Below are 16,993 nucleotides of genomic sequence, written 5' to 3' on the forward strand. Positions count from 1 at the left end.
ATCCCCATGGAGGGAAAGTAACGCAGCAGAACAACATGCTCCTCCCTTTCCTCCTTGTTCCTACTTGGAAGTAATAGATAAGCCATTTTCAGGAAAAATAGATGGCATCACCACAGTGCAAACAGATCACCCCACCAAATCCAAGCAGCAGTGCTGTGCAAAGACAAGGCACTCCATGTTATTGCACTACCACCCTGCTCAATGGCAACCTCTTCCCAACAGGAACAGCAGCCATAGGTCCAATGTGGCAAATCTTACTTTTCGGATACATGTTTTCTAACCAGTGAATTCAGTACACTTCATAATCCATTGCAAAATAATCTATTTACTTGAGAGATAATATCCTTACAAGTTTGGAAGGGCTTAAACCCTCTAGGCAAAAGCATAAGGCCATTCTCATAATTGAAGATATATAAATAAGACGCTCTGATAAGCACAGTATCAAGAACAGAACACAAAATGGACACAAAATGCATCAGGTTTAAAGTCTCAAATAATTTTGGTATTTCACAGCAACTTAGTCTTTGCACACATACACAGAAGGAGGAACTCATGAGACTGTGGAGTAGCATTTATAGCTGCATCATTATTTAAGCCATTTGCTTAGATACCTACGGACTACTAAGGTGAAGACTGTTAAACCAAAACTGTTTCCTGCCAGCTCTCTTCATGCTGCTGCAAGAAGCCTTATCTTGGCATCACCTACTTACAGGAGAGATACTACATCGGCACTCCACACTCCCTGTTCCTACCCAAGGTCACTACTCTGAATGACATACCTGAGGGTCAAAGACTGCCCTGCTCAAATCCTAGTGACTACAATCTCTTGGGATTCTTCTACCTATGCAAGGTAGAAGAAGGGTACTACCCTTCTACCTATGCAAGGAGGGGAAAGCTCACAGAAGCTCTCTAGAAGGTGTGGTTTGTTTTGACTGGGGGAGGTAGTCTTCCAGAACAAAACAAAACAAAAAATCCTTCTGCATTTATCTTGGTTGGCTTTTAAATTCCAAGTTTGCCCAAAACCCTCCGTCCACTGCACCCCAATACTATTTTGAAGCAACACTCTGGATGCCAAGGGTCCAGAACACTGAGACAAGGGTAAAAGCCTTAACAAACGTTAAATGAAGACTTTAAAACAGGAGCTTGAGTTTGTGTTATGAGAGCATTAACTGCAATCTGGAGTAGCTCTATTTTCTTAATATTTTAGGTTAAAAAATTCCAGAGGCATAGGACAATCAGAGCAGGATGATAATTCCTCAATACTTTATTAAGGTCTTTAGTTTATATACCGCCGCTCTGTCAGCTTGTCACTAGACCATGTAAAACATCAGACAGAAGAGGGAAACATGTCAGCTAGAAGTGTGATAGACTCTCTGAACAACATTAATGAAAAGTTCTACTCCACAATGCAATCAGAATAGAGCAAAATAATAGCCAACCTATACAGGTTCTCAAAAGGAGATGAGACCATCCTTCCAGTACAGATGTTTTACTCGCAGCTCTTCTTTATGCACAGACATCCACAAAAGGGACTGACCAAGGAGTGAAAAAAAAGTGAAGAGCTCCAAAGTCCAGGAAAGTTCAAAAGGCTTAGTTTGCATACAAAAACTCAGTTAATTCCAGAAGTTCAAGTGCAAGTGGATTCTGACTAATATTAATCACAAATGCCACCAATTTACCATGCAAACATTTTAATTGTTTAAATTGCTTTCTTCCAAGCATGAAGAGACAGAAGTACCACTCCACAGTGGTATCCCCTATGACAGTGACAAAGGACCACCTGCTTATAACTTAAATGACAAATTCCTGTTTTGTATAACTGAGGCTGAATACCCACAGGATATTATTAACATTTGACCTCCAGCATCTGGTCTAATAAAGAAACACAGAACAGCTTTGCTGTAGTACAAAAGTTTACAGAAAGTTCGACAATTTAATTAAAGACAATACAAAATATGTTGTCTGAATTCAAATAATTTATGTAAAAGTACATGAATGAGAAAAGATTGGCGAGGAGATTTGGGTAACCATATTATCAGATGCATGTTCTTTGTCCCTAGAGATAACATACAGTCAAAAATACATTTATATCTTAAGTTACAGTAAGAGACAGCATTTTAAAATAAACACAATTTCAGGTTTACCAGCCCTTTAACGTGAAAAATTCCTGTTAACATAGGACAGACTGATAGAATCAAAAAAACAGCAATACTGAAGTCTCTGAATAAGCCTGTAGTGTTTGTTTTTCCTTTTATCAAGGAGGGAGAAGACAACAGAAAACAAAGAGGAGTATTTTGTTAGTGCTCTGTCTTCTCAAGTTAAGTGTTTTAAGCAGTTTGATCAGAGCATCAGGGATTACTTTCACCCATATACCCCAGAAAAACCCACCCTCCTTGTAAGGAGACAGAGTACAGATCAGGAACAGATCTTCCCTTCCACACAAAGCATTACCACGTCCACGCAAGAGTGGATCCTGCAGGCAAAGCAAGCTACCCCTACTGTACTCACGGTGGCAGCTTGGCCCCAACAAGCACGTTCTCTCAGCCTCCAGCAGAGCCACTATTCCTCTGAAATCACGAGTTATTTCTTCTCGTTTGTCAAATATTGAAACCCTAGAAGTCACCTTCTTGATTATGGTATCAGACAACAGCCTGAAATACCCAAGATTTCTTACCATGTGTCACTTGCCCTCCACATTTTTGTGGTTAGCTAAATAGTTTAACAAGACGACACATGATTAATTTCTTTGAAGATATTTTAGTTCATTAATTCTTGATAAAAGCATTGGTTGCAGTACAATAGTTTGACATACAGCAACAAAACATACTCAATTTACATTTACAAGCTATTTAACAATAGTACGTGGTCTTTCCTATTGCCATTAGAAAATGAACACTACTATGACAGCTGACACAGCCTTCTGATTGTTCTCACAAGCTCTAAAAAAGGGGATGAAAACAGTGTTCCATTTGGTATGACGGCAAAGAACAGAGGTTTGGCCACTGCTGGAAGATTCCAATGGAGATGCCAGTGTCATAATGGGAAACAGTGTTGGAATTACTGTAAAAACAGCTACAAAAAAAACTATGCAAAATTGCTTTGATGTGTACTTCGGTTTAAAAAAAGAACACGTGGGAAATGCTTACAGCTTTGTATACAAACATACCAGAAACAACAGTACATGCAGAGGAAGAAAAGTTAGAGTTTAAGGCAAGACAAATGTGTGGATGAGAGAAAAAAAAAAAAGATCACTGAAGTACTGTAAACCAGCAGCAATCTGTTGGGGAAAGAGGGCATAATTTTCTAGCAGGATTGGTTTGTGTGGGTTTTTTTGTGGTTGGAGGTTTTTTTGTTGTTTTAGTTCAGTTTTGTGGGTTTTTTTTGTTTTTGTTGTTTGTTTGGTTTTTTTTTAAATAAAGCTTCCAACTTTGAAAATGCAAGCCAAAACTCTTCTGCATTTCTGTTCTATGCCTGGCTGAGATTTCTTTCAGTTTTACAGTTTGGTCCAGATTCTCATGGTTTAATGTACAAAGTACAGTACATGCTACTAGGACTACTCACTGCAAGTTTTCAAAGTCTGCTTTTCAAAAAAACAGATACAACACTGTCACCTTCCTTAAAGGTTGATGTCAAAGTTTCAGTACTGCTGTTAAAGGGCTTCTAGAAATGAGGACAGAGAAGTCAGATTTGTGACCAAGAAATAAGCAATGAGGTCTGTAAAATGTACACGTTACAATAAGACTTTTCCTATAGCAAATAAAAGTCATCAGGGGACCTTTTTTTTTTTTTAACATTTCTTTCTAGGTTTCAGAAGTGCTAACAATTCCAGCAATAAAACTTTCAAAGTGCCCTGCCTGTGCCTCTCTTTTTAGTGTCTTTTCCAAATGGTATTCAAACAGGTAAGAAACCCTCTCCTCTAATCAACAGTTATCAGCTTAGCATTATGCTATTGGCAAGTCAGATCCTGAAGTATTATGAATATTCAATAGTTGTAATCAATTTATTCATGACCATATAAAAAAGCACAGTTACATGTGACTGCACTGTCAGATCTCTAATACACCAAGTAAGACTGCAAAAATAAAAGGCAAAAAAGGAAAAAGGCCTCAAGTCTCCTTTTTTTGTTGTTTGGGGCTTTTTTTTACTAATTGTCTCACAGCAAAAAAAAAAAGTAGCAAAGGCTTAATCTTAAATACAAAGTTACAATCTGCAATCAGGTCCTTCTAATCCAGACTGATGATACACTTTATACTGTTTCAACTGAACCACCCATTACAAACTTACACTGCCAGCACTCATTCATACCCTGAAGGGTTCCCAGCCTCATCCACCCAATCAACTATTCACACCTTGTTTTAAGCAGAACAATAAAACAAGTTGTTTGTGGTTTTGAAACAGTTGGTCTGAATTCTTTAATACCACACTCAAAACTCAGGACAACAAACTTAGGGATCTCTCAACTCAGTTCTCAAAATATTGTTTACAAAGGAAAAAAAAAAAGAGGCGTGAATATGGAAGTATAAAGGTGTTATAACACCACTAAAAAAAATGGACTTGGTAAAGAGCCTACACTGGAAACATTTACCTCGTCAAAGCATTAAAATTACCTCAGAAGACAATTCAGAGACACTTAGAATTGTGAAAAAAATGCAAACTAGACTGTCATAGATCACTGAAATATCTAATCTAAAGGCAGTGCAAAACGATGGCTGGTGAGGGGGCAAGCAGCCAAATTACTCATCACTGACCTCCTTAATAATCTGTATTGAAGGACCTGACGAACAGCGGTGAATTTTTTGTCATGCAATTACAACTGTTAAGCAACCAATATGCAACCGAAGAGTGGTACTGTCATCCATGGTGGATTATTAAACTAATACTCCATTAAAGAATAAGGTCAAAGGGGAAAGTGGTAAACACCAGTTGCCATAAGTGAAAACACTTCAAAAATTTACAATTAAATAAAAAGTTAGATGATCTCTTATAAAAAGAAGTACTGAACACAACAAAGCCACAATAAATTAGTGTTTCCATAAAACGACATGCTGAAGGTTTTGTTCCCAAGTCTATACATTTTTTTACTGTCTGTTAATTCCTAAATATTGACAGCATAATTGAGGTACAGTAGTTTACATTTGTATATGTCTTGTAAAAAGGTTAATTTTTTTCTTCCAGTTTTTCTTCCTCATCGCCAAAGAACAACAAAGGAAACATTCCTAAAATGCAGCCAATGGTCACTCCAATAGCTTTACCCTAGAGAAAGGGGGAAAAGATTAAGTTTCTCACTGATCAGTTGTTACTCATTTGCTGTGTAGTAGCAACACAACCAGGAAAACAGACCCTTTGTTCTAGCTTTTGGTTGGGAGCCACGTTTTTCTTAGCATGCAGACTAGAAACACAATCTATGAGAGAGAGACAGATATGACAAGGTTAGAAACAGCGTATGCTGTGATAAAAGACAATTCTGAATAAAGAGGAGGGGAACGACCCATGAAGAGCTGCAGAGGTGGTAAGGGAGGAGACAGATTCAAAGGATTAGTAGGATGGCCAGAAGACAGGGAAGGAAAAAAAAAAACAAAACACACACCACATTTTAGGTGCAATTATAAATGTATCTGCTCACATCTGGTAACGCAAATTATCACCAAGTTCAGGAATGAGGAATTCCTTGGAAACATGACAATTTGCAAAAACACAAGGTGAAGACAAAAAAAAGAAAAGTTTGGAAGACATTTCACAATTGACCTAGACATAAAAGTCAACAGGTGAGGAAAGAAATAAGAAAGGCAACATCCAAACCACATCACCAGCAGTAGGTGGATAGTGTTGAGAAACTTGAGACAGCGGGCAAAAAAGAAAAAATGCTAGCATACAGGCTAAGATGCTCAGAAGTCTTTTCACAGAAGTGCTTTGAATGAACTGCAGTGCAACAATAGGCTTTTGCCACAGACTCAGCTTCCACTGAGAAAACTCTTACGTTGGACAGGCTAGAGGGCAGCCCACTGACCACATGCCAATTCTTCCCCGCTCAGTGCTTTGATCTATCACTGCTAAAAGCAGACTTTTTCCCCCCCTAACTTCTCCTTAGCAAGTGTTATCTCTCTTCCCTTAAATCTGCAAAGATATTTTTCCCCATGAAGGCTCATTCTGGCAAAGTGAAATAAATATCTTTCTTTAATCAGTTTCTTAAAATCTGTTTCTTTAATCAAAATAAACTAATGCTCTTGTTGCTGAAGTGGGACTGCTTCAAATGTTTAAATGTTAATGAAGTAATCATCCTGAAAATGAATCTGCAAGATAAGTACCCCATAACTGTAAACCCAGGCAGTGAATATTATGCAAATGCCAAAAGTTTACCCAGGGGAAAGCTAATTTCATATCCAAGCTAATTATAGAATATTAGAAATGAATACATACTAGCACAGGTATATGAATAGCAAGCACTTGACAAAGAATGTACAGGAGTAAACTACTAAGGGGTCGTAATGTTCAAATAAATTCTTATCACAGTAGCCAGAGCTCACACCAGGTATCTGCATAGCATACATGAAGTCATCGCAGAGACTACCCATGTTACTAGTCACTTCTGGCTTGCTGCAGACAAAAAAAACACCACCCAAGCCCCAAAGAATCCAGTCTTATGATGCTCCCTCACATAGGCTCACAACTAAACCTTCCAGGAAATGTGCAAAATGTTGGTGGTTGTTAAGTATTTAATGGCAAAAGTGACAAAAAAGATTTATCACATACTAGTTTAAACAAAAAAAGCTCCACGCAAACAGTGCCTACCTACAGGATACTCACCAAGTGTGCACTGAGACGCGTTTGCCACATATCAGCTTGTTTGGGTGTCAGATCAGGGATTGACAGACCCAGCCGTGAAGCTAAAGCTTCTACGTAACCTGCAAGACTGGAAGAACAAGAAAACAAACGATTTTGGGTCTGACAGCATCTTCTAGTGAGGATTTTGAAATATTTGAAGCACTGAACTTAAAATCAATAGCTTTTCCTGCAACATACTGATAAAGCCATCGAGAGGTAAATATGGGAAAGTGTTCAAGACTTCTGATGGTCACATTTTGCAATGTAAGTTAACTAATTTTCTCACTGATTTAATATGCAGTATTTCCAGGAAAACTTTATGCAGTAAAACACAACTGGTATGAACGTTATTGTATTTTTGCAGAGCTTCTAAGTAACCTTTACTGGAGGAAAGGTTACACACATGCACGCATGCCAGTTAGTAATAAGCCTTGTTATTTGCAGAAAAAAATTAGAGGGAAAGTGGGAAAAAGAGGCATAACAGACAGCTTTATTTTCAGCAATTATGCATAAATTTCCTTTAAAAAAATAAAAAAGTCAGCTGCATCTGCTTATATCAGAAATAGGTATGCCTAGATCTGAAGATGTTTCAGATATGTAATTGTTTTATCTGAGGGGAAGGAAATGTCTTCAGATCTAGGCATAACAATCTGAGGAGATACATTAGGTATATTCTATCACAGCAATATATTATATCACAAAAAATGTATTTTTCCATTTTGTATTTTAATGAACGCACTTTTTGTAGAAAAAGTTCTAATACTTCTTTAATGGCAAGCATTACCTACAGACTACATTGAATCAGGTTCCTTAAACGCCACTCTTAAACGCCAATCCCAATATTATCACTGAAAATACATAATATTGTAATAGCAGGAGAATTATTCTGTTTCCGAACTATGGCATTGCAGTTTTAACCTTGACAAGAACCACCTAATATTCCAACTTTTTTTTAGCAAGGACAGAATGCATTTCTACAGTCATGTAGTTTACTGAAGCAAAATTCAAGAGCTAGGAAAAAAAAAATAAAGCAATTTCAGCAGTTTATATGTTCTACTTCAGTAGCACCAATAGTGTTTGCAAGAGAGGAAAAAAAAATATTCTTAATACAAGTTCAGACATACCCCAGTCCAGCTAAATCTGAAACAAGGTTTCCCAAAGCTGCAGCTGGAGGGAGGAAAAAGGAAGAGAAGGGGAGAAGGAGGAAAAGTATTATTTTAGTTATAAACAAAACTAACCAGCTCCCCTTCCACCCTCAGTGACCCTCACTCTTCTCAGTGTACGTATAGCATAAAAAACTAGAAGCAAGTTTCTTTTATTTTAGAGTTTTTCTTCTGACCTTATTACAGTTTGTAATAACAGCAGTGGACTAACAATGACAGGAAGTGCAGCTTTTTTCTCAACTTAGATGAAGAAAACTTGACAAATACAAAAAGACAACACTGACACCTGGAAATCAATGTAGCAACTTTTCATCAGATCAGAGTTAAAAATGGCCATGCATGGTTGCCAGTTTCATACAGCTAACACTGGATGCCAAGCAAGGCCTTGCAGTGCCTGGAAGAGGCACAGGAGCACTGGAAACAGAAGGAGCTATTACTCACATTAAGTACCTTTGATAAACATTTCAACATATCCATGAACTGTGTCAGTTTAGGAATAAATACTGTACCTATGATTGAATAAAGTTACACACTCATGATTTCACAGCAGATCTTATTGAGATAAGCTTGCTTGTGACGGTCTTGCATTGCAAGAGAGGGCTGCAAATTTCCAAATGATTAACTTGTTCTGCTATATACATTTTCATTTAAGCTATCTATGTGCTTGTGAGCAATGCTGCACCTGCAGTTGGTGGGTCCATGAGCATTTTTTTTTCCTCTGACATTGCAGAGGCACCAAAGCTGTCGAGCAGAGCTTATCAGTTTTGGCCCAGCGCAGGAGCAGGGCGGCTGCTGGGCCTTCCTGTGGTATCGCACAGAGGCGGAGAAGCCACCAAGAACACCAGCCAACACAGTAAAAGGACACCAACACTCATCTTCACTTAGCACTGCAAGCAAACAGCAACTTACAAACACATATATACACATACATAAATATCAGACCCTAAGGAATTTAGAGCAGTTCCATTACAGAAATACAAATACACTTTCCTAAGTGACCCAGGATTTGAACTTTTAGATTAAAACCGACAAGCATTTCAAAAGCTATTTGAACTGAAATTCCATTTCTGCAAGTGGAGTAGGTCCTTTCTTCAACCACAGGTTGTTTCTCTATTTGGAAAGGCAGCTGCAAGACCAAGGAATCAGCCATTTCCAGCCCTGTGGCCCACCTTCAGCCTAAAATATATGAATGTGCCGTATTAGTCTACACATAATATTTTTACTACTTGCCTGCCATAGTTGAAATTCCTAGGACAACTCCAATTGACAACTCTATTTGGGTTCCCTGAAAAATAAGAGTTTTCTCATTATTTGAGGGATTTGGAGTTAAAATAGACTGTATTGCTTCAACTGGCAAAAGTATTGCTTACTGCTTATGTTAAGACTGAAAGGATAAATGGGCATTACTGCTACTAGATCCGCACAGCTCCTACTCTCCTAGCATATGTATTTTCCCCTAGGACAAGAGCCTACTTCTGATATTCTTTTAATGTTTTATATTGTTTCATAATGGCCACCTAATGGACAAAACCGTAATTCCTATCTCTGCATACCATTTTTCCCACCATAATTCTTAGTTGAATGCACAGTGCTGAATGCAAACTTCTACAAATACTGAGCAAACAAATAAAACACAGTATCGTAGCTCCTTACTTTTTCAGTTGAAGAAACAAAATCACAGTGAACTGCACGATGAAACAGCAGTACATGGTCCAAAGATAAGAGACAATGTGCATGAATTAAAACATGCTCCAGTTGGATACAGGAAAATGTTTTCCACTGTGAGGACAGTCGACCATTGAAACAGGCTGCCCAGACAGGCTGTGCAGTCTCTGCCCTTGGATCTTCTCAAGACCCACAGGATAAAACAATGAACAACTTCATCTGACCTTATAGCTGACCCTGCATTGAGCAGAACGTTAGACTAGAGACCCTGAGAAGGTCCCGAGCAGGATCAAGACTAGAGACCTAGTGGGTCCTGCGATCCCTTCCCACCTGAATTACCCTGTGATTAAGATCACACTGTCAATGATAATTCTACACAAGGAACAATATCTTTGGCCTTTATCCATCTTCCTGTTCCACTAGTCCATTTCATCTTCCAAATGAACAGGAAAATATCTCAGCGTTATTCAGAAATGCCAGGCTACCTCAGTACGAATCAGCATCAGCACTAACATTGCCTGCATCACTCAGAACAAAGGAACAAATCAGTAAAAACCCTGAAGACCTATTCATCAATGCATTACAATCACATTATCATCAGTTGGTACAAAAAAAAAAGTGTTGACTACATGATCATAAATGTGTCTTGCAGCACAAATTAGGAGAGGGGAAAAAAAAGCAAACCTTTTCTCAATTCAGTAAAATTAGTTACAATACTGCCCTTCAGGAGGAACAACATTCCTTTGCATCCTGCAAAGGCTGAATAGAGCATGGACATTTTCTTTAAAAAAGAAAAATTAAAATAGAAATTAGTGAGTTTATACAGAGGGAACAGAGTCTTCCTGAAGCTCTCATTTACTCATTTAGTACTTGAACAATATGAATCTTACTGACTTGATCAAGGAATTACATAATGAACTTACCGCAGCAATCATAATTGCGTTATCCAAAAATCCAAACCCTACAAAAGGTAATGCATTGTGGAAGAACACTAAAAGAAATAAGTAACAAAGAGAAAATAAATATTTATAAGAGTTCACTAGTTCACATGAACTACTGAAACGTCAGTCTAATACTGCCTTTAAGAGAAACAAAGACAACATACACAAAATCCCTTTCCTACTACTTTTATTAGTGACCTTTTTATTTCTGGCAGGTTTGGTAAAACCCTTTGCTACACGTAAGTGTTACTAATGGCTTGCAAAGAGCCAGTTAAACCAACCTACTCTTTGCAAATACCTGTACAATTTTGGATGTAAGCCACTTATGCCTACTACTGCATAAGAGAAATAATTAAAACTACACAAACTTTGATACTATTTAGTTCTTCCAACCGACATTGCAGTATCACTGAAGATTGCCAAACTGTCTCACCAGACTCTCTGCATTCTTCTCTTGCTCGAAATAAAGCCCCTTCCTCTGCAAGTCCCTCTCTATTCCAGTGCAAGAGCTCCATCTTCTTCACGCATTCCTAAAAATTCTTATTTTAAGAATATTGCCTGGAGCTAGGCAATTCTTATCAAAACTCCTTCAGCTAAATCTGCAAATGCTAAGGTGGTTTTCACTAGTGTGTCATACAGCGTTAATTATCTCACTATTCAACTCAAACTTCTTGATTTTGTTTGGGCACTATGACAATGACAAGTTAGACTTGAAGCCGCTCCTCAATACATTGTTTAAGAAATCAAGTTCCACCTTTTGTTTCATGCATTTTTTTCTTTTCACTCCTGAAACTCTGAGTAAACCCTATTTGAAAATGTCTTCTATTGCAGGAACTTGGAACTTGCTGGTCTCAATTTCTAACAACAAGCACAGTGCTACTGTATCGTTCTTTTTTGTCCTGCTCCATTTTCTCTATAAAGTCTTAGTTTGTAAGCTTCTGATGGAGATGGGACTGAATTTGCACAGCATTGCCTCCAGCTGAGTTTCAAGGTGCTAGCATCATAAGACTAAATACAACACCGAGGACAGACACATAACTAAAAATACAGCTTAGAAAGTTAGAACTTTTCATTTTTAGCATTTAAAACGCATCAGCTATTTACATTTTTGTCCCCACTTCAGATGGGAGCAATAATTCCTATATTTTATAAACTTACAGATGCAAACATATGAAGAGGGAAGAAAGATGAGTGCACGAACCTCACAGCCATGTGAAAAGAAACTGGTATGAGTCCCTTTTGCGATTACCTCTCACAGACAGCATGAATCCATGATCATAGAAAAAACAAAGCCACGCTCAAGAGGTTTTTCACGCTCAGGTACTAGAACATGTTTGGACTTCTGTAACTACTTTGTAAGAACACATACCTTCTTAAACGCACAGGTAAAAGACTACAGCACAGAACGCATGGAGTTTTCCAAATTATTCTTTTTTTAAACCACCACAGGACAAAAACCCCAAAAACATAAATAACGAAAAAGCACACAGAGATGCCTAGTATTTTCAAAATGTGTGCACCAAACTCTGGTGCTACAAAGGGAGCTCAAATTCTTACCGAAGTTGACAGAATTTTGGGATCCATGGAGTAAACAGAACCCCAGGGACCAAGCGAAAAAAAACCAAAGAAAAATAAGTGTAGATATCTAGAATAGGAAAATATTCAACTAAATACATTTGCTCACTGACAGAGTTTAAAAACACAAGATACACTGATTTGGAAACTAAATCAGAATTTGAACGACCATGGTATTATAAAGAATACCAAAGCTATTCCCAGTTTCTCTGCAATTTTATCCCACTTCTCAGTCCATTTAAAATATATGTGACAAGAAGCAAGTCAATAGTTTTAAGCTTAAACACAAAACCCCCCACAAGGTACTGCAGCATCAACACCGCTCGGCTTACAAAAAAAGTGTTTGCTGCTGGCTTTGAACAGCACAGTCTCATTTGGGCTTTCTGTCCTACTTTCACTAAATGGTGCACATTCTCCAGCTGAGGTGCTATGAAATAAAGAAGGCAGGGTGACTGCTGGTGCTTGCTTTGGTTTTCTGTTACTCCATATGACAGGGGTGAGGACAGACCAGCACTTGTAGGAGAAAGGTAAAGCAATTCAAAAGACAGACTGCACAAGTACTGAACCACATTCAACAAACATTCTTCTTTTACCATGTTTCAGTTGTCCTGGAGATGGTGGTGCAACCTCCAACTTCTCTAGAGAAGTCAAAATGAAATGAGAAAGTTAGCTAGTTCATCACAAATTCAGTTAACATATTATAAAGTGTTTACCAAATTACTAGCAGGCAAAAAAGCAGTTATGTTATTTAACAGCTTTAAAATTTGAAGAAAAAGGCTTCACATCTACATTTTTTTACAAAAGATAACATACTATTAAAAGCCACAAAGTCTTAGAATGATATTACAATATTAAACTAGTATAGTGATTATGCAAAGTAATAGCATACATTAGAAGCAGCCCGATAGCCACCTTTATTACTGAAAATTAGAAAACCACACCAAAATTAGAAAAACCAGGACTTCTAAAGACAATTGTATTTTATTATTTGTTTTTAGAGGTCCTGTAAGCATGCATCAGACAACCACCAGAGACAGTGTGCAAAAAAACTCCTACCATTTCTGTTCTGACAGAAGCCGTCTTTTAATAACTAGTGTGAGAATAAAAGAAAAATACTACCATGACATTAGAGACCACTGATTTCAGCAACAGCAGATCAAGTTTGGTCATTCGGTGCACGTTTCAGGTATCCTGGCATCAAACCATTAAGAGCTTAGAAGGACAAGGACATCACTCCTGAACCTGACACAGTACTGTATAGAAAGCTAATGCAGTCTATTAAGAGGTGATGTACAGAACGCAGCAGCTACAGCTACCCATTTCACAGGGGCAAGGGAAAGAAAAGCAAGCTACTTTTTTAGGCTTTTGTTGCTGTTGTTTTTTAAATGTGGATATTGAGCATAAGACCCCTTTTTCAAGCATAAAAAAAGTTGCCCCAGTATCTTCCGGTATTATGAACCCTGAGCTTTTGACAAGTTCCTTCCACACTTTTGATTAGGTAACTTCTATAGGCAAAGGTAAAAAATGGTAAAACATAAGAGAAGCCTACAACACTACCTCAAGTGTTCAAATTTTACTTGGGGCAGCCAAGTACATGAAAAGACAACGCTGCAAACACAGGCTGTGAATCATTTGAGCATACGTCTGAACTGTGCAAACCAGAGTGAGTATCCCTGCATCCAAGTCACTCCTATATTCAAAGCTATTGTAAAGGAGAAACTAAAATATTCACTTAACTTTGGAAAAAAAAAATGGTTACACCATAACACCAATATTCAGCCAACCAGGACACTGACTTCCAAAATGATTTCATTAATTTAAGGTCTGAAACTGTAACAACTTTCAAGCTTTAGCAGTTATTGGAGACCCGCTTCTTCCCTCCGCCCAATAGATAAACTACCTAAGCTCTACAAACACCAGCTGTAATCATCATGCAAGTGGGAGAAGTACAGCCCAAATACTAGAGAAATAAAGATTTTTTTTTTTTCCCTCTTAGAAAATGCCAAGGAATTTACAGATTCAAACCTCAAGCTGGAGGAGGAACAAAAGAACATCCCATGGTAAACAGAGGGGAGCCCTGCAAGAGCCAATCTTCCAAAGCTGCAGGCATCACTGGTGCCCGACAGCCAGAAAACTTCAGACCAAAATTTTCAGCTTGTGTTCAAGAAGGATAGGACCGAGGGTGGGACCCATTTTCCCAACACAAACTTCTCCTGCACTTGTCTGCATGTGGCCTCCCTCCATCCTCGCAGCTTAAGCAAAGCTTTTAGAAAAGCATGGAAAAAGAGAGCTGTCTGTATACACCAGTACCACCCTTTCAGCAGCTTTTCTCAGAGACAGCAAATTTGTACAACACTAGGGAAAATCAGGGCCGCTTTGAACTAAAGAGATTAACTGAGGCCACAGTTTCCAAAAGCTCTAGATGCCCTGGGGGTGACCAGGCAACCTAAGCCAGTACCGTCACATTCCTGATGAAGCTTTCCTAACCTCCTCTTGCTCCATCCTGCTGGATGCCAGGGAGAGAATGAAAACCCAAAATCACGAACTCAAGCACAGAAGGTCACTGAGAGAGTGCTGTGCTCCACGGCTTTCTGCTCCGACAGGAAGCTATCACACCAGCCAGCGTGGTTCCTTGGCTTCATGTGACTGCCACTGAAACCATCCCCACTGAAGTACCATCTATTCTTCAGGTCTAGTTCTCCATATACAAGGATTTAATGATAAAAAGCTGTAACAGCATACATAAACTTCCAGGAAACACTCTATTTACGTCTGAGGAAGACATCTTTTCATAGTTTTCCCTGATTATGATATCCAGTTAATTTAGATAATTCCCAAGGGAAGTATTTTGGGTTCCAGGACAGAAGATAGTTTTTTCCAGACAAAACTATTCAGTTTGTCACACAATACTACAAAGCTCTAGAACATCAGTGTTGTGGATTTAACTACAACTGATGTTTGAGTTTGATAACACATGGCAGTCTACCATGTGTTATCAAACATTACACTCTATTCAGTGCAGCTAGAAAGATATTAAAAAGCTAAAAACCAGCACATAATTGATTTTAGAAGCTTATTACCAAAAGGAGAAATTGAGGACAAACATTTGGTAGGAGAAGAAAAAAACCAACTATCTTTTACATCTATGAATAATGGGAGTTTCAGGTCACGTTAACTAAAAAGGACATAAACTTCCTCCTTTAGAGCATAAATCAAGGACTATCTTGGGTTGGTTTTAAAAGGAGGGAGGCTGAGGGACACTACTTTGGGGGTAGAAGAGAGAGGAGTTAGTGCAAAGTAGAAGGAAACAGCAAGGGATCAAATACAAGCAAAAATGACATTTTTGACATAACCTGTTTTGGTGGCATGGGATTCTGCTGGTTTTGGCTGGGATAGAGTTAATTTTCTTCACAGTAGCTAGTATGGGGCTGTGTTTTGGATTTGTGCTGGAAACTGTTGATGACACAGGGATGTTTTAGTTACTGCTGAGCAGTGCTGACACAGAGTCAAGGCCTTTTCTGCTTCTCACACCACCCCACCAGCGAGCAGGCTGGGGGTGCACAAGAAGCTGGGAGGGGACACAGCTGGGACAGCTGACCCCAACTGACCAAAGGGATATCCCATACCATAGGACATCATGCTCAGTATATAAAGCTGGGGGAAGAAGTAAGGGGTGGGGATGTTCGGAGTGATGGCGTTTGTCTTCCCAAGTAACCGTTATGCGTGATGGAGCCCTGCTTTCCTGGAGATGGCTGAACACCTGCCTGCCCATGGGAAGGAGTGAATGAATTCCGTGTTTTGCTTTGCTTGCACACAGGGCTTTTGCTTTACCTGTTAAACTGTCTTTATCTCAACCCACGAGTTTTCTCACTTTTACCCTTCCGATTCTCTCCCCAACCCCACCAGGGAGGAGCGAGCAAGTGGCTGTGTGGGGCTTACTTGCTGGCCGGGGTTAAACCACGACAGGGATTCCTCCTAAATACCAATTTTATGAAGCAGGGCACGTAAGATGCTTCAACAACACTAGGGCAGTTAAACATTAAAAGAGAGGTTCCTAAGGACAGCATGGTGACACCATGCTCTGGAGACCAGACTGCTCTTGTCCAGCCATAGGGAACTCTAGCGTAGGAAATAGCATCTTCCTGCTGCATGCATAAGAACTTTATTTTTTATAAAACTCATCCAGAAGCACGCCTGACATACAGCTTCCCTCATCACCGAGATAAAAATTAATCTGGGAAAAAAAAAATCTGGGTCACATGTATTAATGAGACAGGGATAGGAGAAGTCTGACAGAAAAAGATCAGATAACTAAGCACAGGTCAACCCTGCTCACGGTCCAGAGAGGGAAACTCCAATCCTGACACACTCTCTGCCTGAGCCAGGACACACGTCTCTATCCTGGAGAGGGTATCTAGTCCCGTGCTGCTCAAAGCAGGGCCAAATCAGACCAGGTTGCTCAGGACCTTGTCACACGGTACCTGCAGGACCAGACTTAAGGAAAAAGCTGTCCTCTGTGGTGCACCAAAACAAGCCTTTAAGCACAAAGACGACTTCACTGACAGCTGAAGTACACTCCTCCACTGCGAGGTACAGAGCACTGCCTGCTATGGGGAAGGGGGCTGGACCAGCTGAGCTCTACTTGCAGAGGCCAAGGCTTAGTTTAAAGCTGGGACATTGGGAGGGAAAAAAAGAATTAAATCAGAAAGAATTAAATAACCACTGTGGCATGAAAGCAAGTAACCTTTTTACAGAATCACTTCCAATACCACCTCTTTAAAGTATAACATACTTTAAAACTCTGCAAGATATGAAGGCACCAGGAGA

General features: G+C 39.1%; 1 protein-coding gene across 3 annotated transcripts in view; it reads right to left on the minus strand.

The window, feature by feature from the left end:
• Positions 1–1,956: 1,956 nt before the first annotated feature.
• The window catches only part of TMEM65 (transmembrane protein 65), a 31,446-nt gene continuing 16,409 nt past the window's right edge, over positions 1,957–16,993 (minus strand). For 2 of the 3 annotated variants that reach the window (XM_009323342.1, XM_009323345.1), the window contains 6 exons: positions 12,760–12,804; positions 10,574–10,641; positions 9,216–9,270; positions 7,947–7,989; positions 6,805–6,910; positions 1,957–5,253 (listed from right to left, as the gene is read on the minus strand). In XM_009323342.1, the coding sequence (XP_009321617.1) occupies positions 5,158–5,253; positions 6,805–6,910; positions 7,947–7,989; positions 9,216–9,270; positions 10,574–10,641; positions 12,760–12,804 (413 nt within the window). In that variant the 3' untranslated portion in view covers positions 1,957–5,157. The other variant, XM_009323344.1, reaches the window with a different exon arrangement.

This window comes from Pygoscelis adeliae, unplaced genomic scaffold (genome assembly GCF_000699105.1).
Source record: "Pygoscelis adeliae isolate BGI_AS28 unplaced genomic scaffold, ASM69910v1 Scaffold103, whole genome shotgun sequence".
Taxonomy (NCBI): domain Eukaryota; kingdom Metazoa; phylum Chordata; class Aves; order Sphenisciformes; family Spheniscidae; genus Pygoscelis; species Pygoscelis adeliae.